Source organism: Falco punctatus (assembly GCF_963210335.1).
Source record: "Falco punctatus genome assembly, chromosome: 16".
NCBI lineage: Eukaryota > Metazoa > Chordata > Aves > Falconiformes > Falconidae > Falco > Falco punctatus.
The window spans coordinates 1,188,217-1,213,755 of NC_137596.1; the positions used below are offsets into that span (position 1 = coordinate 1,188,217).

Here is a 25,539-nt window from a genome sequence, read left to right on the forward strand (position 1 = left end):
GCCCCGGAAAGCCCTCCCGCCGCGCCGCTCCCCGCCCGCCGGCGGAAGCGATTGGGGCGGCGGCTTGGCCCGCCGCGGTTCCGAGCCCCCGGCCGCGGCTTGGCGATCGCGGCCCGGCGGTGGGGCCGGGGCGGCGGGACCGGGGCGGGCCGGGCCGGGCCAGGCCGACGCGTCGCTATGGCAACGAGCGGCGGAGGGGGGGGGGGGCGTCCGCACTACAGCCCCCGGCATGCGCCGCCGCACCGGGGACACGGCGCTGCCCTCCCGTTGGCTAATCCGGTGACGGGCTGCCTGAATGCCCAATGGCGGCCCCGCGGGGGCGGGCCGAGCCGGTGCCAGGGCCGCCGGGCCCCGGAAGCAGTAGCGGCGGCGCGGCCCGGGCAACCGCGGGCGTCCGTGACTGCGGCGACCGGGTGGCGGCCCCGGTGAGTGGGGCCCGGGGCGGGCGGGAGCGGGGGGCTCGCCGGGGTTGGGGGCAGGCTGCAGGGCGCTGCCCGGCACCGTGCTGCCCCAGGGACGTTAGTGCCGGCGGGAGCGGCGCGGGGTTCCGCCGGCCCGGCCCGCGCGTTGCTGCGGGCTTTGGCGACGCCGTGCATCTGTCGTGCCTGCACAGTCGCGATAGCGGTGAGGAGCGCTTTTTTGTCGTTTATGTCCTACTAAGCAAAGTCGGGTCTTCCCCCCGCCAGCCTCGCTTCTGCTGCGGCCTCGGGCTGGCTTCGGCCGCAGGCCCCAGCCCGGTGCCAGGCGTGGGGCAGGGCCTGCGGCGGGGCCGGCCTGGAGGGAAGCAACAACGGCGGCCTCCAGCGAGTTTCTCGCACCCGGCGGCTTTGACGGGGCGGGAGCAGCGCGAGCTCTGCGATGCCCTTCGGGTTTGGCATGCCCTGAATATCTTTGCCTGGGAAGTGCGGGGATTAATTGCTGCTTCTGGGACTCGCTTTACGTAACAGTCATAAGTACGGAGCGGGCTGAGGGCGCGGAAGGTGAGGAGGGCAGCGAAGGCTCGCTTACGGGCAGCAGCGTGGTGATCCTGCTCCAGGTAGTCATGGCTAGTGTATTAATGCTGCTCAGACCATTCCCGTCACTGCTGGGACGCCTGGCAGGCACCACAACCCCTCAGCCTCATGAGGAAAGCAGAGGCATGCTCCACCCGTTGAGTATTTTGGGTGCTTTAAGGGTAAAAGTTAGTCTGACCTTGTCATTCCACTGGTGTTTGAGCAGGAGGGCTGGAAGGGACGGTGCCGTCCTTGCTCCTGCTGTGGGTTCACAGCCTCCCCTGTGCCGGTGCTGGCGCCCGTGCAGCTGTGGGGAGCCTGCTCAGCCGCCTGGCCTGGCTCCCGCATGGCTGTGTGAGGCTAACGCTGGCCAAACGTGGCCGTGCAGAGCCACAGCTGGGGTGTTTGACGTGGGGAAATGAACGTAACCGCCGCCTGAACCTGTGGTGGTTGGGTCCTTAGGGCCCGGTTTTGGCAGGACTAAATCGCTGCTTGCCCAAGGTTAAATGGTGAAGCAATGCTCCTCCAGTGGTGGGACGCATTAATTCTGGATCCTTCTACAGCTTTTGAAATGTCCTCTGGGAAGGTGAGGGACGCCAAGCCGAGCAGGGTGCGGTGAGAAGCTGCCTTGCCCGTGGGCAGCGCTGATTCAGCCCAGGGACTTCTTTCAAAGAGCTGTGCTCTGCGGAAACTGCTTCCTTTCTTTCTCTTTTTTCCCCTCCTCATTTCAGCTTATTTTTGGCCTCTTTAAGAAGTGCCTGAAGCAAGTGCTCATCTTCTCTGTAGAAGCTTGAAAGCCTGGGGGGACTGATTATAACTTCTGTGCCACTTCAGCTCTGCTCCCCATTTCTGCAGCCCCCTGAAACGTGCGCAGAAGGTCTTAGATTCAGTTTTGCTGTGTGCACCGCAGTGAAAGAGCACTGTAAGCAGAGCAGAGAGCTCTGCCCTGTTCATGTTTTCCTTTCTTTGGGGCAGCTCAGGCTGTGGGTGTTGTGACCAGGGCAACTTCTTCACCCATCAGCCTAGGCTGGTGTTGGACTGTGAAGTGGAGTGCTCGCAGCCGTGCCCTGCATGGCGTGTCCAAGCAGTGCACAGCTGGCTGGTGGGCTCATTCTCCATGTTACCAAATGGATAAATGGTGAAGCAAAATTAAGTGCTAGTAACCTCTGCCTCTTGTAGCAGAGGTGGGGAAACACGCTTGTAAATAACGTAATATTTCTGCTGTTAATTAATTCACTGTGAACTGCAGCCTGCTGGCCAGTACTTTTAGCTGTGTCCTCCTGCCTTTACCAGAATCCATCAGTTCTTGCTCTTTGCCCTTCCTGCGGGCACCACGCTGGCAGCCCCAGCGCACCTTGTTCCCCTCCACAGTCCCGGTGCCGAGTTTCCTGGGGGCTCTGCTATGCACTGTGTGATCAGGAAGCTTTATTTCTGAGTTGATCCCTGTGATTTTGTGTTGCTTCCTTCACGCTGCCAGGTGCACCGAGCCATTGCAGGAGCTATGGCGCACGTTGGTGACCAGCTCATCCTGGAAGAAAATTTCGATGAGATGTACATTCCCAGCAACCAAGGTAGCCAATGCCTGTCCTTCCAGGAGCTGTGATAAGGGATTCAAGCATGCAAGCCACTTTGATGTGTATTAAGAAAACGGGGATCAGTTTTCTGAGAGCATGGGTGGACAGGGTAGAGTAAATGAGATTTCATGGAAGACAGATAATGAAAAATTAGCTTTTTGGTTGCAAAGATAAATGCCATTTTGCAGTCTGTCTCCCTGCTTTACCAGCCTGGTAGGGCATCCTCTACTGACACGTGGGGCCATGCTGGCAGCTGTGAGCAGCTTCGTTCCAGGATCAGGATTTCCCAGTGTGCCCATTCCTTTAGCTGAGGAGGTTGGCTTTATTGTGTAGTGCCTGATGTAGACAGTCTCCACAGATTCCTCTCCTGTTTTCCTAGAAATCCAAGATTTTGCACGGGAGATCGGGATTGACCCTGAGAAGGAACCAGAGCTGATATGGCTGGCCAGGGAAGGCATTGTGGCCCCGTTACCACCTGAGTGGAAGCCCTGGTGAGAACTCTTGTCAGCAGCCATCCCATTAGATTCCTGGCCTCTCCTGCCCTTCCCCTGCTGTGTGCTGCCCCCCTCGGTGCAGGGCACCAGCTGGCAAGGGGGTAGTGCCACAGCAGATGTACTTCCTGTCGAGGGGGGAACTCAGGTCTTTTTGGGGCAGTGGAAGAAGGGGAAAGAGGTTTTGGCAAGTTGGGTAAAGATGTGAGCAATCTCCAGCAATGCTGCTTCACCACACTGATGTGTCTTTGGGCTCTGGAGATGTCACACTTCTCTTTGCTGAGCTTAAGGTGGTCATGCGATCCAGTAAGGATGCTCGGGTACATGCAGCTGTATTGGTATGTGCTCTTTCATCTTTTCATGCTGTTTTTGGCACGCAGCCAAGATACTACTGGTGATATCTATTACTTCAACTTCGCTAATGGCCAGTCCACGTGGGACCACCCCTGTGATGGTCACTACCGAGAGCTCGTCATTCGGGAGCGAGAGAAACTGCTGGCACGTGGCAGCTCGAAAAAGAAAGAGAAGAAGAAGAAAGAAAAGAAAGAAAAGAAAGAAAAGAAAGAGAAGAAAGACAAGAAGGAGAAGCAGTCACTGAAGCGACCCCCTGTGAGTAGACTCTGCTTGCAGTGCTTCTGGGGAGGGCTGGGTGTAGGATGAACAAGTGACTGTGAACTAGAAGATGATCCTGTGCTGTTACTGCTTTGGGATTGGAACAGCAGTCCCCTGACATGGGATCCGCTTCAGCGGGTTTGTGGGTTTGATGGAAATCCAACGTAAGTGAGGTCACAAGCCTACAAACATCAGGAAGTTTTGGTTTAGAAGGAGCCACCTGGAGTGGAGGTGCCACAGCCCTGTGATGCTATTGCTCAGAAGGATATGGCACCAGCCTTGCTACCAGCCAAGGATGCTGGTGCTATTCTTAGCAGCAGATATTTGGGGCGCTGGAAAGGTTTCCTTCCTTGGAGAGGCCAACAAATGGTGTTTATGCAGTGTCCACACATGTGTTGCTATGATATCCAGGCATTGAGAATGGATGTGTGAGCTTAGTCTGCTTTGCTCTTGGTATCTGCAAGCGTAACCAAATTCCTTTTATATCCCAAGTGATAGCAAATAATTTCTCCCTTCCGTTAGTCAGTAATGAGATGAATCTCCAAGGGCAAAGATGGTGCCTTGTGTTATTGTTCAAGGCACAGATCTCCTCAACTCTGAAAGCCTCAAGCCTTCAATTTGGGCATTTTCTTTTATAGGTATGCTTGTAATTTCAAGTGGTCAAAAATTTACACACGTATTTATGTACAAAATTGTGTATTAAGCAAGTATGTATCTTTAGGTAGATAAGAGTTTATATATATATATACAGTTATATGTGATATATTTTAGTTATTTGCTAATATTTATCTACTTAGGAAATGCAGCCAGGGATTCTCCCTTCAAGGTTCTTCTGTGAAATGCCCTCTGCCGTCCTGCCCCATGGGCAGAGGAGTCCCGAGTCAGATCCAGATAGCCAGATTACAGGTGAAGGCTGCCCTGATGAAGGCAGAGGGAGACCAGCAGACATAAGTGATTCAAGGAGATTATTTGCAGGCATGCAGCCAAACGAACTGCATTCCCTATTTGAGTCAAAGTTTGGCAGACTATGCCAGACCATAACTCATGTGGAGAAAAGCTTAGAAAAAGGCCCCTCTTCTATCAGCTCTGATGTAGACATCTACCGGGACCAAGATACGTCTTCAGAAATGCCAGAAAAGCTTTGTTGTGACTCCTCTGACTCGCAGTCTGATGATTTAGAGGTTAGACCACCAGTGCAACCTTTGTGTGTGTCAAAGAAATCCTGTCCACAAGTCTTTAAGAATATCAGCACTCTACTAGAGGCCGTTGAAGACAAAATCCTACTCTTTGAGGATGAAGAGCCAAAAGAAAAGTGGAAGATGAAAGATGTGATGGATAAGTGTGTCCGTAAGCCTGATCATCAATTCACAGTCAGAGAGAAATCTACAGTATTGAATGGGCACATGGAAAGAAATCCAGGTGTGTTGCAAGCCAAGAGTGATGAGATCATCAGCAGACCCGAGGGAAAGGTTTTAAAGCAGACAGGAATAGAGGCAGATACAGAAGTACAAGGAGCAAAGGTATGCTAGAGGTATCAAAGTGTGATAGCAATGATTCAGTCAGTTCTCATAACAATAATGCAACCCAGGTGCTGCAAGTGAGCCATTGCTTTTTCCTGCCATGAGCCTGGAAGACAGAAGGATGTGCGCTTTGTTGTAGGGAGAGCCTCTGCTGCCTCATCCCCTCCTGGGGTCATTCCCAGCTCGGACACTAAGTCCTGCCCAGAAGTCAGAGAAGGAGTGTAACTCAGGTTATGAAATGGTGCCACGTGCTGCTTGAATTTGAGAAAGGCCCCAGCCCAGAACCTGAACTTGTTAGTCTTATGGTGAATTTTTGTGGGGAATATGCTGATTGGAATTCTAATGGTGGGAGCACAAAGAGAAGTGAAGAAGTGGAAGGATACATCAAACTCCTGGAGTGTGGGGAGAAAAGTTTGCAGCAGACCTGCAGGTTGAGGACCAGGGGAGCAACAGGCTTGTCATCTCCACTTTCATGTGTTGACCCAAACCAGAGAAACTGCAGGGAGTTAGGGCCAAATAGAGGTTGGTGAAGGAGCAGGTAGGAATGAGGTAGGAGTAAGTCCTTTGTGATGACCTTTCCACTGTAAACGTTTCTGGAGAACTGAGAGTGTGAAGTTTTGCTTCCAAGCCAAGTTTCAGGAGAAAAGGGGCAAAGACATCCTGTTGGAGGTCACATAAGCAGATGTGACATTAATTTTAGTGGCTTTCCTAAAGCTCAAGAGGTAGCTTGAAAAAACCTTTGTTTGTGGTCCTCCTTGCATGTCAAACGCTGCACAATTCACACTTTGTTTTAGCTTTGCAAGGGCATGAAGTGTTTTTTGAGCTCAAAATGAAGTGATGGGCAGTAAATGGAATGGGATGGCAACATCGAGTACAAAATCATCTCTAATTTTGGCTCTAAGACTATAGTAAGCACACTATAAAGTTAGTGTTTTCCCCAAAGAACCTGCAGCCTAAATTGACAGGGAATGGCTTATTCAGCTATCTTTAGTTTAATTTAGCTTGCTGAATCTCAAGTCCCAGAGTGATTGAGTTGGTTAGGGTCATATAAAAAAACCTCATAAGTTGCAGCCAGCTCTTCTGCATCCATGGCCAGGACCTTGAGAAATGGGACTCTGTTCCATCCTAAATGAAAGAAAAATGGGGAAAAGTTTGAATTAGCTTTGTCGGACAAGAGAAGGAGTATTCCCAGAGGTTATGGGCCACTGTTTTGCAGGTGGGTGCAGTACCAACCTGTCTGAGCACAGTCTGGTCCTTAAGCAGTTGCTGCTGTGGTCTTAGAACACTAAGATGGCTTACAGGTGTGATGGGGCCCAATTATAAATGTAATCTTCTCCTTCTTCCTCTGAATAGCTGGACCATTTTGTTCTGTTTTGCCCCAACTTTTTCTCTCTGCTACCGGTAGCAGGATCTTGCCCTTCACTGGGAAGAACCTTCCAGATTGATTTGTCTTTGTCCATAAGTAATTGCCTCAGTTTAATAAGAACTTAGCAAATCTCCTGTTCTGGAGAAAAAAACCGGAACTGAAATGTCACTGGATGTAACGTTAATGAATTGCTTTGCTCTGCTGTTGCTGGTACCCAGCTGCGGCTCCACCAAATTACTAGCTCAGGTTTCTAATTACCAGCATGTGGTAGCGCTCAGTTAGCTGATAAGAACTATGACTATAAATATCAGATAAACTGCGGATTATCCTGAAAGTTTTAATTAGCTCTGTGGAAGTGAGTTTATCTTTGCTGAAGGACAGCTAACATCCTCTGCTCCATACGTGTAGCTAATGGCCATCTGTAGAAGATGATTAGGTAAGCCCAGAATAGGTGATTTATTCTGTTACTATGGCTGTGACAGTGACTTGGTGGGAGAAGGATCAGTGTATTTTCATCTCCCTCTCCCCATCCCGCAGCCTGCCAGTGAATTAACTCTGTTTTCAGTCTGTAATGTATAGACACAGAGCACAGGATCTGTGATTTCTGAATACACACATGCTCTGCTGAAGCAATGGCACTTGGATGTGCTGGCGCGCTACAAAGAAAATCCTGGCATACATGTGCGTGTAGTTTAACCTGTGCGGTGTGTTGCAGGGTGAGACTGCTTGGGTGGGGAATTCCACAGAGTCAGAGCGGTTGCATTTCTGGGTGAAGATAACTTGGTGTGGATTGCTCAGAGGTGAGGATGTCAGCTGGGCCCCAGGGCTCTTGCTGTGCTTTGAAAGGGAGAGGTGGATTCAGGAGCTTCCTACAGACTGCTGCAGCAGAGCTGCTTTCTGCTGCCTGAAATTTTTCCACTGGTGGAAGGTGAGGAAGCAGCCTGGATTTTGGTCTAAGAAGAGGTGGTAATTGCAGCTTGTGGGGAGTAGGAGGCTTCTTGCCATCGGGGTGGTTGTTACTTCACGTGTTTCACACTGAGCAGAGTAGCAGGGCAAACAGAGGTGAAGCTGCTCAGTTTGCCCTGGGTGTGGGCCTCTCCTGGAGGGTCCCGTGTGGGGGTGTGTGCAGATGTGTCAGCTAGTGTGGCTGTTGCTGTTCTCTCACTTCAGTTTTGCAGTAATGCCCATTTATTTTCTGAATTGCCAGTGAATTGAAACAGCCAGTGGTTGCACAGGGAAGCACTTTCTCCCTTTCTGAAATAAGAAGTGTAAGCTCTGCATTTGTGCTGTCCTGTCAGTGAGCCCCTTCTGCATGCTCCAGTCCTCAGGCACCCTGCTAGCACCCATCCAGGTGCCCCTGGGGAACCTCACTCCACTGCGTGGCCCTGTGGCATCTCCAGCCAGCATCCTTCGTGGGTCACTGAACGTGGACATGGGGAGCTTGGTGGACTCCAGCCTTGTGGCCAAAGGAGGAATGCAGGTGAGGCTCTGTCTGTGGCCAGAGGAGCATGGATAAGGCTCTGTCTTCTCTGGGAACATGTCCAGAAAAGCACACTCTGCAAAAGGTCACAGGCATGGTGATGCTTAGAAGCTTAAATTGACAGTATCTGTCGTCTCTTGTCAGTTCCGAAATACTTTTGTCTGTTAAAAGTCCAACACTTCCCCACTGTCTTTCACTGTATTTCTTTTTTTCTGCTATTTCTGGCACGCCCAGTGCTAAATTAATGGTGAGCTTTCTTCTGCTATGCTTAGCAGATTTGAGGAAAGAATTGTTTCAATTGCTATTGGGAGGAAAAAGTTTAAGTTCATTTGAGTAGAACTTTGATTTGTGTCTAAATTGAGCATGACATCCAGTACAGGTAATGTAATCAAATAATATTTTCACTCAACTATTTGCTGAGAACAAAAAAAATAAAAACAGTTTTCTGGATGAATGTACGATTTACAAACATATTGAATGATTATTTGTAGAAGGTGACCTTTGGGTCGACAAAACAAAGGTGTTTAGTGGTAACAAATTGATCTTTTAATGGAAAACGAAAACATCGTATATGCAAAACATTACACAAAGCAACACCTGTGCTGAAGGTTTTCTTCTTGCTGAGTTGTCTTGTCACTGGTGACTGCAAACATTTTGTTGTCTTATGGTCTTGAATGAATCAGAGTTTTGAGGGTAAAGAATATATCATTTCCCTTCTGGACGTGGTTGTAGCAGAATGAGGGTAGCAGCGTAATCCTGAGCACCTTCTCAGAATTCAGCAGCTTCCCTACTGCTGGCCAGTGTCTCAGTGGGTTTGTGTCTCCCCTTTCTCTTCACCTGTCCTCTTACTTCCCTTTCCTTGTGACTTCACAGCCCGCAGAGACCTGTAAGCACACCAGCCAGACCAAGAAGTTAACAGGCTTGGTCTGTGAAGAGAAGAGTTCCTTGAACATGGCAGCTCTAGATAAAGGGAGAAACGAAGAGGAGGAAAGTGAAAATGAGGTACTTGGTGTGCCTCGGCTCTTAATGCGTGTCGGTAACCATAGTGCATAAAGCCTCAAGGAATGAAAAACTGATGCTCCCCTTGTAATAGCTGGTTGACCGTGGTTGTTCCATTTGACTCGGGGCCTTAATTTGTGCTGCGTTTCCTCTGTCTGGCTGCCAAAGAGCATCTAATCCTGTTTTCTCATTGTGCTCCCTATAAATCAACATCTACCACGATGTAATTCCAAAATGAATTGCCTGTAGGCGTATTGCCTGGGTGTATTGCTATGGCTCTGCTGCATTATTTCACTGATTAGGAACTACTGGTTCCTCCTGTGTGGCCTGTGGGGTTACAGGGTCAGAACTGAATTTTGACTCTTTTTTTTTTTTTTTTTTAAATACCTTTAGAGTCTCCGTGGGACAGCAAGTCTGTTCAAAAACCTGCACATGGACGTCAGCGCCCTGGGAGGCAGCTTTGACTCTGAGGTAAGACAGTGGGTGATGAGACGGGCAGGTAGAACTGCCCAGGCAGAAGAGGAGCTGTGGCACTGTCAGCCAGCGCCTGGGCGGGGGAGTGAGAGTGCAGCAGTGGTGCTGGGGGTTGAGTTTCCTGTGCTATTTATGAGCAGGAACAACCTGGAGCACACCGATGCAGAGGAAGGTATGGCAGCAGGGCTGGGGGGAGCATATGAGAAGCCAGGTGCCGTCCGCAGGGGACAGCGGTGTGGGTATTGAAAGCAAGTTTGTGCTTGAGGGAGAAAGGATTTGAGGAGACAGCATCTTTGTGCAGGGTAGAGCTTTGTTTCATTCTAAAGCAGAGAAGCCTAAAGCCATGCAGGTGTGATGGGCAAGCTGGAAATCAGCTCTTTCAAGGAACAGCAGAAAGGAGAGGGTCTCTGATCAGAGAGGTGCCACTGCGCTTGCTGTGGGAGGAAGGCTTGTTGAGGAAGAGGCACGGTTTGCTTCTGCAGTGAGCGTAGAAAGAAGGCTCATTCTCGGCTGAAGCTGCCGTGGTGGCACTGAGGAGAGGGGAGTGTACTCTGGTAATGCCATTCTTGCAGTGTCGCCCAGTTCCACAAGAATCTGGGAAGCTTCCATCTGGACCGCACGAGGACACTTTTATGTGGCAACCTAAAACCTGGTTTTTTTCTTCCTTGTACTGCTGATAAATTCCATCACTCAGGCACAGAGCATCAGCAAAGAGTTCGGTACACGCGTGGCCTTGCGCAGACATCATGCTTTCTGTGTGGCTGTGTGCTCTCTGCCTGTGCTTTCTTAGCAGTGATCAGGCTTAAGATGGCAAGGGCACAATGGGAAGCGCGTCGTAAGCAGCTCTGGTGATTTGGCCCGACTGTTTGTGCTGACATTAATCCTTTCTCGCCACTTTGAAAATTCTGTTCCAGTATCTGAAAGGCAAATTAATTTCTTTTCAAGGGTTTTACAGTATTTCCCTTATCCTTTTCACAGCATATGAAAATTAAGCTGTAAAGTACTTTGCTGGAGAACCCATTCACAATACTGGGCAGAAACTGCAAAGGCTTATGCTAAAGTGGATGTGAAAAAGAAAGGCCTGACTCTCTCATCTCCAGACAACAAGCAGCCTGTTGGGGCCCAATTCGTCACTGAAATGTTAATGTGTCCAGGAACAAAGGGCTGTCTTGGCATTTCAGCGCCTGGGCAGGGCTTTAGGAATCTGTTATGAAACAGCAATTGCTGCCCGACAGCCAGGCTCTGTTAACCCAGATGGGTGACATCTTAGTCCCCATAAGATATTAGTGCCCCACTGGAAAATATAATTCTTTTGTAGTTCCATGAGATGGCAGTAGAAAAGCATTCCTGTGAGCGAGCCTCGGCGTGCAGCGTGAGCCATTCTCCAGCTTCCTTACAAAAGGGAGAGGAGGAAGGGATTTGTATAGCAGGCCCTACAGGGGGAAATCTGGGCAGTAATGGAGTGAAGTGATGGAAAAACTGGCTTCATGTAGCTGTGGATCAGGGTTGAATACCTCTCTTCACCAAACCCACATGCTTCCTTTCTTTGACTTGAGAGTGGAGGCTGTATGGAAGATGGCAGGAGTCTGGGAGAGAGGGAGGAGAGATGGAAAGAAATCCTGCCCCCTTCAGTGGGCTCTTCTGGAGCGAGGTGTAAGTTAGGGAAAAAGCACTGAAACTGAAACCCAAGTCAGATACCAGAGAACTTGAGGTATGTGTTTGTCCGGGTTTTGGCTGCAATAGAGTTAATTTTTTCCTAGTAGCTGGTGCAGTGCCGTTTTGAATTTAGCATGAGAACAATGTTGATATCACACTGATGTTTTAGTTGTTGCTAAATAACGCTTACTCAAAGTCAAGGACTTTTGAGGTTTCCCATGCTCAGCAGGTGAGCAGGTGCACAAGAAGCTGGGAGGGAGCAGAGCCAGGACAACTGACCTGAAGTAGTGAAAGAGATATTGCATACCATAGAGCATCGTGCTCGGTAGATAAACTGGGGGGAGTTGGCCGGGAGGGGCCAATCGCTGTTGGGGGACTGGCTGGGCATCAGTCAACTGGGTTGAGCAGTTCTGTTGTGCATCACCTGATGTTTTTTTCTTTGGGTTTTATTCCTCTCCTTCTTCTCTTCTTTACAATTATTACAGTTGTTGTTGTTATTTATTATTATTTTTACTTTATTTCAATTATTAAACTTTTTATCTCAACCCACGGGTTTTACCTTTTTCCAGTTCTCCTCCCCATCCCTGGCGGGATGAGGGGCATTGAGTGAGTGGCTGTGTGGCACTTAGTTGCTGGCTAGGGTTAAACGATGACAGTTCTTTTTGATGCCCGCCATGGGGTGCCATCCTGGTGTGGTGGGGAAGAGAACTGGAAGAGTAAAAGTGAAAAAATTTGTGGGTTGAGGTAAGGACAGTTTAATAGGTAAAGCAATAGCCGTGCATGCAGGCAAAGCAAAACAAGGAATTTATTCGCTACTTCCCATCAGCAGGCAGGTGCTCAGCCACCCCTGGGAAAGCAGGGCTCTGTCACGTGGAGTGGTGACTTGGGAAGATAACTGCCATAAGCCAAGTGTTCACTGCTTCCTTCTCCTTCCCCTAGCTTTATATGCTGAGCAGAACGTCAAGGTGTGGAATATCCCTTGGGTCAGTTGAGGTCAGCTGTCCTGGCTGTGTCCCCTCCCAACACCTTGTGCACCCCCAGCCTACTCTCTGGTGGAGTGAGAGGCAGAAAAGGCCTTGACTCTGGGTAAGTGCTGCTCAGCAGTAACTAAACCATCCTTGGATTATCAATGCTGTTTCCAGCATGAGTCCAAAACGTAGACCCATACTAGCTCCTATGAAGAAAATTAACTCTACCCCAGCCAAAACCAGCGCAGAGGTTTGTGTAGTAGAAGGTACTCTTGGAAGGAGGGCTTCTAGGCAGCTGGGCTTGCTTGGCTCCTCATGGGGTTAGCTCTCGCCTGAACCTGGCTTTCTTGCCTTCTGAAGTCCTGTGATCACTGCAGACATGTGAGACTCAGCCCTAAAATACAAAAGGACTTTGGGATACTGCTGGAAGGGGCAAGAGGAGGAAAAGGTCTGCAAGCATCTCTGGGGGCCAGGGGAGAGGGTCCCATGGCAGCAGAAGTGATCCCCTGCTGCAGTGCTTGCAGCTTGGGAGGTTTAGTACTCTGCCTTCTGTAGAGGTCAATCTCTGGATAAACAGTGGGAGTGCAGGGGGTCCTTTGTGGTGGGAAATTACCATGCCAAGGCTTCTTTATCAGATGGAGATGTGTGAATGGGAGCTGTCTCTGTAAATAAACATTGCACAACACAGCTTGTGTGTTACTGCAGAGATACATGTGCAGGAAGCAGTGCTGCTGGTTCCCAGGAAACAAAGACATCCATGAGATGCGGGCACAGCGATGACTAGTGAAAGGGGAGGAATGACTGCTGCATTCATAGCCTTGCTCTGCCCTGTGCTGGGGGAGCATGGCTGAGAACGGCTTGTGGGGAGCCCTGAGCTGCGAAGAGTCTGGCAGAACAGCGAGTTCCTAGAGCTGGCCAGCAGGAAAAAGCAGCACCAGTAAAGCTTGCAGAACATAAACAGTTCGATGTCTGGGAATCGGGGCCTGGGGCTCCCGAGCAGAGGTTGGAAAGCTGTTCAGCTGGAGAGCTTGCAGCTCCAGGGGTGCGTGCAGTGGGTGATGCACAGGGTGGTGACCTGTCATGGGTGGGTGTCCCTGCCAGCTTGGAAGGGTGGTGTGAGGAACCTTGCTAGTGGATGTGTTACCCCACCTACTAGGAGAACAGCAAAGCAGAGGAGGAAGACTGTGGCAGCCAGTTAGCTGATGTTGCTGAAGCTGATCTCCAGCACCGAAGGAGTCCTGATGAGGAAGCTGGCAGCCTGAGAGAGGTGATGAGTGGCTCTCTGACATCACGGTCCTGCTTGCATGATGTCAGTGAAGCTTTGTGTGCAGTAGGCAGCTTCTGGTGTTGTGGTGTGGATCTGATAGTTGCTTGGTTTGTTTCTTTTGCTGATTAAAGTATTACATGCATGGAGAGAGGTGTACACTTAAAAACAAAGGGCAAACGCTACCCAGATGAAGCCTGGCAACCTGCCGCCCTTTCTGTACTTCTGTGCCTGATGACAGCCTGAAATCGGGGAGTGAGGGGGGAGCACATTGCCTCGCAAAGGCATTCTCCGTGCAGTATGAGATTCCCCCCCCCCCTTTTTTTTTTCCTTTTAAAGGCAGAAAGATTGTGACGTTTTTTGTTGTAAGCTCTTGTGTTCAGCATGTTAAAATTCAAAGAGGTGGCATAGTCATCCTGTTTCCTGAGATAGTAGGATTCAGTTTTGGTGGCTGCTGTTCATCCTGATTGTTCATCTCTGAATCAGGTGCCTTTCCAAAACCTGCTCCTGTTGGTATCGAGGTGCTTTTCTCCAGACTTAAGCCAATTGCTGGAAGTAACAATTTGATAGGCAGAAATTTCACATCAGTTAGTGTCGCTCAGCTGCAGGTAGAACGTATTACAGCTTGTGAAAAGATCAGCTAAAGGCAATTATAACCTGACCGACTCATCCTGGCTCTGAAATCCATAGGAAATCCATAGTCTGGTTTTGTGTGAGGAAAACCTCCCACCTCCTCTACCTTGTGTGCCTGATTGGCATAGTTCCTTCTTCCAGAAAGTTGCATTTGTGATCAATAAGGTGTAATGTTAGCAAAAGTTTTGTTTGTATCTGTCCTTAAAATAGGATTCTACCAGCTAAAGAACTTATTTTGGGATGTTTTAGTAGCTGAGGTAAACTTGCCTGGAGATAAATCCTTTTGTGTGCACAGTATGATTGGATACACGAGTATATTCTGTTGTGGTGCATGTGCCCCTCGAAGGGAAATATCTGTGTACTGTTTCCAAGCACAAGAATCTGGGTTGGTCTCATTTGGTGTTTATTTTTCTTGGGCACTTTCAGCTGTCCTGGAGAGAGGTCCTCAGGAAAACTCTAAAGTAGGCCTGTCCCAAAGGGAGCACAATTTTCTGGACACCCTAATCCCCAGATAATGGGAAACATAATGAGGATTCCTCCACTGGACTAACACTGAAGAACGGCTGCTTGCATGTGTTTTTCTGGGTTCTGGAATAAAGGCGTTATCAAGGCCTTTGCAGAGCCTCATGCAGCTGTCTGGTGATTCAGTGGTGAGTTTTGTGAACCTCTGCTAACCACGCATGGAGCTGGAAAGGGGCAGTAAGCTTTCATTTATTGCTCGGTGAATTGCGGGTGAGGCTCTGAACTGCAGGTTTTTTTGAAAATACCCAGTGATTAGATTTCTCTTTCCTCCTCTCTAGCCTGATGGATGGCACTCTCAGCCCTGAGAAGGTCCCTCAGACAAATGACATGCTAGGAGACGTTCTTTCAGTTTGCTGCAGCTCTGGGTTTAAAGCTGACAGCGTTCCAGTTGCACTTTGATAAAAATACATCGTTAAAATATGCGGTCTGTGTATGGTACATGCTGTACACAGGATGCAGCTAATGTTTGACAAGACACCACAGCATTAATAAAACAGTGAGAAAGTAGGACGTGCTAGCAGTTTTGTTTGCATACTGATGAGGGAACCTTTTCCTGCTTCCTCCTGGCTATCGTGCTTTTTGCTGTGGGTTTTGTGGGCCTCCCCTCTGCTGGGAAAGGCACTCGAACCTTTGGGTGACTAAGCTTTAATTCAGGATTGCTCTTTCCCAAGGCCAGTGGGTTCTGCCATTTCTCAGTCTGGTGTGTCAGCTAGACCCGGTTTCATTCTGAGCTCAGAGTGGTGGCTTAGATCAGTGCCTGCCCTCAAGTTTGCCCTGCTGGAAGGTGGGATGATTGCATCCTGCCTACTCTTCTCTGCTTATAACTTCAGGCAGAAGTGAAATGTCCAGTAATAGTCCCTTGCAGATTTCCATCTCTCACTGAACAGACCCACTGTGGAAGCATAAGTGGCTTTACTGCAGAGCACGTAGGATGCTCCCAGGGGCTGATGGGCCTTGCAGCAGTCACTGCTAACTCTTACCCACTGAGACCCTGTGAATAAAAAAAAAAACCAGTTGAAAAAAAGAAGTCTGAGCCCAAGAAATGAGTGTGTTTATCTTATTGAAGTTCCTTGGTTTTGGAAAGGACTCTGTATAAAAAGAAGTCAAACTGGGCTTGAAGTCACCCAAAGATTTGCTATTTCCTTGCTTGCTGTAGGAGAACCTGTGCTATTTCTGACCCCTGCATCCCCCCAGAGAGGGAGTAATGAATGTTGTAGCTATAATTGTGTTTGACTTGCTGCCTAGAAGGAGTCTTTAAAATCAAGACATGCTGAAGAAGGGCAAGAGTATTCCTTAGATTCTGATGCGGCATGCCCTCCAACTCCAGTTCAAGTCCTTCCTGGAGATGCTGACAGTAGCCTGTCTGGCCAGAACAAGGAGGAGTCCAATGGGAAACTTGCTGGGAATGTACCAGGCAAGCAAGATGCTGAGGTGGAAGGTGACATCTCTGCAGCTGATGAGCTGCCGCTGTCTCTGGAGGAACGGAGCGCAGGAGGGACAGATGTGCCCAGCGGTCCTGGGCAACCTGGAGTTGCACCTCCAGCTGCTGAGGCAGATCAGCTGGCAAGCCTGGCTGCCACCATCGACACTGTGTCTGTTGGCGAAAAGATAGTGAATGAAATGAGAGAAGAAGCAGCAGCTGATCTGAAAACAGACAGCAGGCTGGATGCTGGCAAAGTAAGAGACGTGCCTGCATGGGTTGGGTTTGGTGTGGAAGCTGCTGTGACTGTTCCCGTTTGCTTTGTAAGACCCTGACCAGGAAAGCTCTTCGAGCGCTTACTTGTTTTCTGTTAAGTTGGTGTAAGTGCTTTCCTAGTCAGCAGTGTGTTCCTGGGGGGGCACAAGTGCTCTGAACCCCCACCTTGGCATCTGTAGTACCGAAATCGCTCTTCTATGCCTGCACAAAGCGCTGTCCAAAGCAACCGACAGGCAAAAACCCTGAACTCTGACGCATGTTTCGAGTCTTGGAGGAGAAATAAGTCTCAGCTTTCAGTGCTGCCATCTGTACTAAGCAAGCAGGTTTTATAATGAAGTTCACACCAAGCTCAGCTGTCCGTGCTGCTTTGTTTCTCTCCTTCTGTTGTTTCTCTCAGCTTATGCAGAGATGGGGCAAAAGTGTAAAGTGAGCTGCCAGCTGCGATATTCGCGGCTCTGTGGAAGGATGCGACAGGAAGGTGTGAGGGCAGAGCGGGGAAGGACAGTACCTCGGGGCTGGCTCTGGAGCTGTAGCTCGAGTCTGCTGAGCACAGTACCTTCCAGTCGGCCCAGCACCTTCCTGCCACTCTGGGAGGAGAGCTGGCTGACGGCTGACTGCAGTCAGCTGAACCAGGGTATCTGACTGTGCAGTCTCTGGCAGAAGAACTGTGAAGTGTCGGAAGGTGCAGATGGGTTCATGGCCTGGCTCCTGCAACTGGGGTGCCAGACAGACACATGCTATCCACTCTTGCTCAGTTAGAATGAGATCTGATAAGTTCTCTCTTCCCAAGCTAGCTTCCTTCCTGCTGATTTTGGGGATTGTTCTAGTTCCATTGATGTGTAATGCCTTTAAGAAATAAGCTATAAAGCTGAGCCTGGAAAATGTGTTCTTTCCCGAAGAACTTAAAGTTGAAAGCTTTGCTTTTACAAACACTTACCTGCATACTCACTTTATGCATCTGGGCAGTTCTGCTGAAGTCAGCAGGGCTACATGGGTGTTCATGTTGAACATTCGCATACCTTTTCATGACGGCTGGGAACGTAGGAGTCCTCGCTGCAGTTAAGGCATGCCAAGACATACTTTTGAAGTCCTTTTAAGACCATGGTACTGTTATGTGTGGTTTCACACATCTGTGTGGTGGGCCAGGTAGTTCTCAGCGCTGCAGAGATCCTTGCAGAAGGAACAGAGGACAGTAAGCAAGTGCCTTTTCCCGGGGATATTTGAAGAGCACTTCTTTGCCCTCCCAGTCCCGCCCCTGCCTTCGTGTGAAGTGGTGTTTTGTGCTTGTTTTGTGGGTCCACACCCTTAGTGTGTTTCCTGTGATGTTCAGTCACCTTTTCTTCCCTATGTTATAGAGAAGCCAGATTTGTCTTCCCTGTATCAGTTGTCATCTGGCTGGAAATGCCTAGGTGAAGCCATAGGGGTAAGGCATGTACAGGTTGTAACGCGTATCTCCTCTCAGCTTTCGAAGGCATCCGAGACCAGCGACTCTGGGGAGGACTTGCAAGTCTCTGACCACTCAGACCATGAGCTGGTTCGGCCTATGGTGAGTCACTAAAAGCTCCTTGTCCCTTGCGTGTGGGCTTCATGTTCCTCTGGGAATGTGCAGCCAGTTAATGCAGTTCCCATCTCCTGTATCCAACTGCCCAGCTCCTTAACTGCTAAGCGATGACCTTAGAGCTGTGGCATGGGCCAGCAATGCCATCCTGTGCTTAGCAGGTTCTGTCTGTGGGTGAGGTAATATCCCTGGAAAAGTAGGTCACTTGGAGCTGGGACTGTGCTCAGATAATTGCAAAAAGGAAAATAATAAGCAATGTAAAAATTGTGCTTTAAGGGACTTGGCAGCTTTTCCTAAGGGGAGCCTGTATGGCTGGGAGACTTGGCTCCTGAAGGTCCCGGAGGGAGAGCGTGCAGGAGGGTAGTCCTGGGATGTGGGGGTAAGATGCCCATCAGCATCTCTTCATCTCCACAGGAAGCTGCCATTGCCATCTGCCAGTGGGAGCAGAGGCAGCACGGCCAGCAAATGGCTGAGAATATCATTATTTATCGGTGTTAGTACAAGCCTGTATGTTGGCAAGTGGCTGCTGCCTTAAACAATACCTTTTGTAGCGCTTGCTTGTGGGCATGTGTGTGCGCACACACTCCCTGTGTGCAGCTGAGTGCAAGGACCCCCAGAGACTCTGCCAGGAGGGAGAATTATCTCAGAGAGCGAATAGCTTGTGGGCAGCTTGCTGGAGCTGACTTACAGGAAAAATCTCAGAAAATCTGCAGCAGTATCATAAATGGGAGCAGTGGAGGCTGCGGGAAGATCTCCGTGCTTTGGACATACCATGTGTCACTCGTGCCTGCTGTGGTCAGTGGCATGGTAGTGTGACGGCTCACCGCCCTGCAATCCCACCGTGTCCTCCCGGTGTGGCATTGCAGTCCCCTGGCCACATGGGGAGAGTTTCCTCGGGGGCCACCAGTGAAGGGAACCTCTGCGCTGCACGGTCCCAGTGACCGAGCCCATAGGGAATCCTGATTTACTGAGCACCTCTGTCTGCCATCGTCCCAGCAGGTCGCGCTGCATAAACCCCCTTGCCTGCCTGTACCTGTGCGCCTTGGGAAAGAGAGAGAAAACCCAATTTGCTGCCGGTTGAGCCACCGACAGAGCTGTCTGTCTGTCTGTAGTACAGATACGACCTATGCTTGGATATGGGCCTGAGTCTTGGTGCAGCTGTCTCCTATGTCCTGTAAACCTTTCTCTTTGTTCAAATGCCTAGTGCTACAAAAGACTCGCTGTTGGTGGGATGGTGGGTGTGGATTCCAAGCAGTGTTAGAATTTTGGTCTAGTCTCAGGATCTCTGGCAAAACTTGCACATGCTTGTGGGACACTGATTCTTTTCTGCTTTGTTCTTTAGGACTTGGGCTTCCAGACTGGGCTTTCTGAGCAGGTACTGGATGTGGAGGCTCTGTCTCCTGCTTTGGACAGCCCCACGTGCAAGGTAAATGCTGTACATGTGATCAGGGACTGGTCTGTGACCAGGCAGGGTAAAACACTGTATTGTGGTGCACTAACGACAGAATGATGCTGTAGGCATAAAGGCTTTGCAGAGGCAAATGGAAGCGATGCGTTAAGTGTCAGGGATTAGAGCAGCACTACTAGTGCATTGTTTGTTCCGCAGAGATGAGATGCGGCTAGCTACACAAAGAAACTTTGAGCGGAGGTGGCTTGTGAGAGGTGCACGCGTGCGAGCTTACACGTGTGCTTTCTCTGCCCCAGTGCAAGTGTAGATAAATGGCTTTCCTGGGGAACAGTGGGAAGCAGAGTCTATTTCACTTTTTTCTTTTGTGAGTATATTTGTCCTTTTCTTCCTCTCAAGCAGATGGAGAGGGTTTGTGTAACAGAACACGATGGCATAAATGGGAAGAAAAGGAGGTTAGCTCCCTCTGACAGATTTTGGTATAGGGAAGCTTATTTTTAAGCATTTGGTTGTCTTGCCTGCTTTCATGTAGGGGGGAAAAATAGGCTCCTTCCAGTGAGTCTGTGGCATGTGAAGGAGTGTATGTATGCGTGCACACGTCTGCGCTTCCTGTGCCGTGTTAGCCCAGGATGTAACTAGGATCAGGCAGTTCTGACTTAAGGAGATTGCTGTGCGTCTTGAGGTTTTATCCTTGTCTTCTCAGCATGTTACCGAGTTGGCTTCCTCAGCCCCACGTTCCTATTGAGCTCTCTCAGCTACCCCTCTCCCGCACCATCTCGGCTCATCAGTGTGTTGGCTGGAAGAGTGTTGCTGCACAGCAAGGCGGAGGGTCGGGCTCCAGCTGGGGTTACTCAGCCTTGCTCTGATTGTGAGTTGATCAGCTGCACTGGAGGAGACCCTGAGTGGCAAACTCACCACCTGTCCAGCAGAGAGGAGCAATCCAGTTTGTAAGGTTGTGTCTGGAGAATACACCTGTCCTCTTGTGCCTAATAATGAGCATAATCAGATGTGAAGGGAAAACAAAACATATGCCTGCTGAGTTCTCCCCTTCTCCCTCTCGCTGCAGCACAGTCACTGTGCATACAAATGTCTTGTTGGAGCAGCCACATTTGGACTTTATTACAGCTCTGTCTTGAGGAGAGAGGTGGATTTGAAATGGTGCTCCCCACAGAACTGCAGCTGCTCTTTTGTGTCTGTAGACAGCGGCTAGTCTGAAATGACTCTGGGTTGTAGGAATGTGCTTACTTCCACACAATGAGCTTGCCTTGCTTTGAATATATTGACAAAATAGTCCATTTAAAAAAAAAGACCACCTCTGTCAGCTACATGAGCAAGAAGAGTATTGGAGGTTTCTGGTAGCGTGTTTTGGCAGGAGCGGTGGTAGCTTGCAGAGGCTGTGTGGGCTGCTTCCTGCTAGACCCGGCTTCCCTGCTGGCGGCGGGGAGGCTGCTCCTTTCACCCTTCACTTAACAGGCATTTAAAGTGCTGGCATCCCGCTTTGCTGGCCCTGCTGCTGCACTGAGGGTGATGGTGGCGAGGAGCTGGAAGGAGGCATGCAACCTAAGCTGCTGTGTGCTGGAGACTGTGGAGGTCCCCCTGCTGAGGTCCCTTGGGAACTGTGCTGTGCAGAGGGAGGAGACGGCTTGTTATCTGTCATCCCGCTCTCCTGTGTCCACGAGAGTGGCTTTGTACCGTGAGCGCGTGAGAACGTCCTCTGTGGGATGCAGCCTGGCATTTAAGCTGGGCAGCAAACTAAGCTGCTTGCGGTACTGGGACTGCTGGGGATCCTGAGGCAACAGGAGGGGGGACGCTTTCTGCTAATTTCGCAGACAAGGCTTAAAATCAGCCCTTGTTCCCTGCAGGCAGGTGCCATCTTCACGTTCTCAAACGTGCCCAGAGATTCCTGCAGCCTGTGATTTCTGGGGAGGGACTGCCCCCCTGGGAGGGCGTGTTGGGCAGGGGCGCAGCAGTGGCCCCATGCATGGGGTCAGCAGCGTGACCCTGTGACTGGTTGTCCCTGTTCCCAGGAAGATCTCGTTCGCCATTTGTCTGGCTCCTTTCCTTTCGCAGGCAGCAGTGACAGAGCCCATTTTGAGCCAGGAAGCATTTGCTGAGCTCCTCAGTTCTCGGGAATTGAAGTCATTAGTTATACCGGGGCAGGAGGGAGGCTGGGAGGGGGAGCTGCCTGGGAGAGCTCTGACCAGGCTGATGTGATGGAAGGTGACAGCACTTGCAGGGAATCCTTCTGCTGTTTGCTCCACTGAACATTTGCATAAATTACTGTTGTTTTAATTCTGTGTTATTTTGGCCACGCTCCCGCATGGCAAGGACTGAGCTCGCCTGCTGTTTTTGTGATCCCCAAGAATTTATGAATGGGCTACTCTTCTGGGGACCAGAAACCTCGGCAGGGAGGATGTACCCTTGCTGCTTTCTCATGTGGGGCTGAGAGCCCCAACTTCCCCTCCCCAGGTGAACTGTGCAGTGTGTGTTTTTGTGTGTGCCTACTGCAGGGACAGAGGTGCCTGGTAGCTGGCAGGTGGGAAATGGAGCAGCTAACTATTTAATATTCAAATATTTGCTATTCATATGTCAAGTATTTGCTATGCCATAGAGAAGCCAACTGAAGTTGCTCAGTGTGTTACTGAGGGGCCTGGCTTCCTTAGCATGACCAAAACTGGTGCGTTCTGGAGCGCATAGCCAGAAATCCCTGGGTAGGCGAGGCTGTGTACTGCCCATCACGACCTGCCTGAGAACCAGGATGCCAGGCAGGACTGAGTCCTGTTGTGATTTTGGTCCCAGCCAATATATCAATTTCCTTTATGGCCACAGCACATTATTTTACTTTCACATGTGTGACATTTCTCTTTTAGGAGGTTTTTGTCCTACACTTTTCAGGGAGTTTAGTGTTACTTGGATATGTAAGGTGACCTGCATGAAAAGTCCAAACCTGTGTCCAAAGTGTTGGCAGGGAGTTAATCTTCTGTACCGAAAAAGCAATCCCCAAACCATAACCTGACACAGCCTGGAGAGCTGAGCTCTCAGGCCTCTTGGCTGTGCTGCTGGAAGCATTCCTGAGATGTTTTGAGACCCTTGGTTGCCTGCAGGAGAGGAGGCTGGCACATTCAGCTGGGTGTTCTGGAGCAGCCTGTGGATGCTTTTTGGTCCTTGGGCTCAGTGCTGATGTGCTGGACCAGAGCGGTGCTGCCCTTCGGCAGAACCCACTGTAAGGTCCTGAGAGGCTTTGACGGTGAAGGAGCCAGCAAACTCCACGCTGTTTGCTTTTACCTGCAGGCCCAGGAGCTGGCAGAAGAGGAAAAAGACGAAAGCAAAGCCAGTGTAGAGGAAGAGCAAAGCAAAAGAACAAAAGCTGCTGAGAGGTATGGTACAAACAGTCAGAGCAACAAAGGAGGTGTGGACAGCTCTAGCTCTGGATGACTTTCCTGTCTTGTCCGCTCCTGCTCTGCTCTGGTCACTGTAACCTGTAGAACGTCCCAAGACGATGCAGCTTCTCACAGGGTCTCTCCCACTAAACCTCTCGTTTCTTCTGCCATCTCCTCGTACTGTCTCTACAAATTTCAGCTTCGTTTCAGCTTTGTTCCAGCTTCTGGCTAGGTAGGCAGCAAAACTGCCTGTCTTTCATTTCCTTGTGACTGCCCCAGATGTGGAACTGGCTTATGTTTCCCTTACAGCTATCTGACTGTCCTCTAAAGCTGCGAAAGTCACGCTTTTGCCAAGATGGTCTGAACCTGCTAACATTGTGCGTTGTGCCCTGTGGCATTAAATCACGAAAGACTCAGCCACTGACTGTTGCCCAGTGACAGACCTTTCTGGTTCTGAGACAGCCCCCAGTCTCGGTCAGCGCTGGCCCTGCTGGGCTGCCAGCTCATCACGGGGCAGAGCCTGTAGCTGAAGGCTCTCCGGGCCAGCCTGCAGGGTGGCAGGAGAGTCCAGCTGCGATGGGAACAGTTCTCTGCCACTTTGTTCAGTAGAGGTGGCCTGGAGCAAGTCACTGGTTGACCAGGTGTAAGCGTTAAGCTATTTTACATCCTGGTATGTGGACAGCTCACTCTAGGGTGCACCAGCTGTTACCCTAGGAGGAATGCTGGCTTCCAGACCCTTAGTTGCTGTGAGGACTAGACTGTCTTGGGGAGCTATTTTCAGCCTGTTTGCTGAATCGTTGCTTAACATGGTTAAAATCAGCCACTTTGCTTAAAATGGTTGAAGTACTGTGCTGAGCAGCGAGCTCCGCACTCTTGCGAGGCCCTCCCCTCCCCCTTTGAAAGCTGCAGCATGTGGCATTTACAGATGAATCGTGTCCAAACTCTTAGCCTCCACACAGTTACATATACTCTGGGGCACTGGGAACCAAGATGCTGTTGCCTGTGCCAGGAAAACTTGTGAACAGAAGAAGCTGCAGTCCATCTTAATGACTGGCTGTGTGCGCTTGGGGTTTGCAGCCTTGTTTTCAGAGGAGCTGTTCACGTGAAGGTCCCAGAAAACTGTTCTGCCCGCAGGAATTGTCTCCTTATCACTTCGTACCTGCTTCCCAGCTGTGCATACCCTCTTTCTCTCTGCCTGTAAAGCTAGCTCGTGCCTGTAGATGTAAACATGCCTGCCAACGTTTCCATTTGTAATTGGGACACCAGTGTGAGTATTGCTAATAGGGCTAACTTACCTTGGGGAAAATCTCTAAGGACCTGGGAAGAGAGTGGGATAACCCAAGGAAGAGATTCAGCAATTTGAGACTGACGCCCGTTAGATCCTCAGCTGCCTGTTAGTCTGTCAGGACTTGAGGTGGTGGGAATGGTTTGGGGCATTGGTGTGCCTTTGGCAGCCCGGGGAGGGGCAAATGAATCCTGTTGGCAGGCATGGCTGGGTGCCCACCTAAGTCAGCTGCACATCCCATCTTCCCTGTCTCGTCTACCTGCAGCAGCGCTAGACCCTAATCTATGCTAATCTGGTCTTCTGTTACCTCTTTTGTGCTGCAAAGTGAGAGGGATCAAAGTGCTTGTGAAACACCAGAAGAGAAGTGTTTTGCTTTAGAAAATCCCAATCAGGAGGAGGCGGTGGCCCACGAGCCGGAGGAGGAGGGATCGCTGGATAGCCTAATGAATCTGGAGGAGCTTGCTGCCCTGCAGAAATCGTAAGGGCTTCCTTTAAGTCCCTGGTGTTGTAAGCATAACAGCTTTTGTCCTTTTGTTCCCCTTTGTGGTGTTTGAAGTTAGCGTGTGAAGTCAGCACACTAGGAGATGCGGTTTGGTGGGCACAGCAGAGCTTGAACATGTCCATATGCAAATCCAAGCAGCTGTTCCGCTGGCGAGAGTGCCAAGTGAACAGTCTGTACTGGGGAGGGTGAGAACAGCAGCTCAGCCCTTGGGGTCTGTGGCACAGGACTCCGTGGGATGGGGAAAGAGCTGTTTGCTTTGTACATGGAAAAGCCTCCTTCCTACCGGTGTCGCTAACAAGGCTGTAAGCATTCACCCTCCTTTGAGAAACGCTTTCACACAGACTACTGAGCTCACTTGCTGAGCGGTGCTGAGATTGGGAGGGGGGCGTCGACAAAAACTCAACAAATTGCCCCACTTCTACAGTCACTGGGAACGTTGGTTGCTTTGAGATAAATAAGGTCAGAGCACGGGATGGTAGAGCTCGGGTTCCCTGAGAAAACCCATGGTCTGCTGCTGTGCTAAATCGATGGTTTTTGCAGACACGTACCCACAGTTCTACTGCGATGGAAGACCTCAGTAGAAGTGCTTGTGCTGATTTTGCTTTCTATATCAAATGACAGATCAGCAGATGCAACTGGAAAAAATAGGCACTGCGTCTCTCAGGACAAAGTGGTGGAGAAGCAATCTTTGATGTGGAGACCAGCACAGCATCTCCCTTTTTCTATTAGGAATTGTACTGAGTTGTGTAAATGTGTGTGTCTTGGCTGGATCTCTTTTCAAGCAAGAACTGGGGCAAAAAGAAGAGTGCAATAAAAAGGTGGAAGTGGCTCAATGGCTTTGCAGAGCAGCCTGATAAATGACACCTTCTGCAGGCATCTCTGCAGTTGGCCCGGAGCATGTAGCATTATGGGGGAGCATTACTGAAGCGGGATTTTTCCAGAACCCAACTGCTCTTTCTTCCGTCTAGTTCTTTTTGCTAATAGCTGCATAAGTAAGTGACCTTTTCTCTTTTGACTCAAGGCTGTATTACCGGGGCTGTTATTTCCCCAATTCCTGGCAAAACAGAAGTCCCTCTGCCTTATGCTACAGTCTCGGAGCACGACAAGACCTAGCTGCTCCAGCTTTCATTAGCAAAGAATAAAAATCTTTTTCCTAAACTAA

The 25,539-nt window shown here is 50.1% G+C and overlaps 2 protein-coding genes across 10 annotated transcripts in view; both read left to right on the forward strand.

Annotated features, from left to right (window-relative positions):
* Positions 1-61: 61 nt before the first annotated feature.
* CEP164 (centrosomal protein 164) overlaps positions 62-25,539 on the forward strand; it is a 42,285-nt gene continuing 16,807 nt past the window's right edge. The window contains exons 1-14 of one of the 9 annotated variants that reach the window (XM_080366779.1): positions 62-425; positions 2,470-2,563; positions 2,946-3,057; positions 3,438-3,666; positions 4,467-5,189; positions 7,877-8,035; positions 8,909-9,037; positions 9,428-9,505; positions 13,289-13,399; positions 15,797-16,228; positions 17,710-17,793; positions 19,148-19,231; positions 22,502-22,587; positions 24,201-24,353. In XM_080366779.1, coding sequence (XP_080222905.1) covers positions 303-425; positions 2,470-2,563; positions 2,946-3,057; positions 3,438-3,666; positions 4,467-5,189; positions 7,877-8,035; positions 8,909-9,037; positions 9,428-9,505; positions 13,289-13,399; positions 15,797-16,228; positions 17,710-17,793; positions 19,148-19,231; positions 22,502-22,587; positions 24,201-24,353 — 2,597 coding nt within the window. In that variant the 5' untranslated portion in view covers positions 62-302. The remainder of the gene's footprint in view (positions 426-2,469; positions 2,564-2,945; positions 3,058-3,437; positions 3,667-4,466; positions 5,190-7,876; positions 8,036-8,908; positions 9,038-9,427; positions 9,506-13,288; positions 13,400-15,796; positions 16,229-17,709; positions 17,794-19,147; positions 19,232-22,501; positions 22,588-24,200; positions 24,354-25,539) is intronic. The other 8 variants (XM_080366780.1, XM_080366783.1, XM_080366781.1 and 5 more) reach the window with 8 other exon arrangements.
* Positions 5,237-7,275, forward strand: LOC308054345 (uncharacterized protein; the record flags this gene model as incomplete). The annotated part of the gene is given in 8 exon segments (XM_080366976.1): positions 5,237-5,286; positions 5,288-5,327; positions 5,329-5,420; positions 5,422-5,552; positions 5,555-5,638; positions 5,641-5,696; positions 5,700-5,727; positions 7,271-7,275. Coding segments are annotated over 8 exon segments (486 nt in total), but the record flags the coding sequence as incomplete, so codon positions are not given.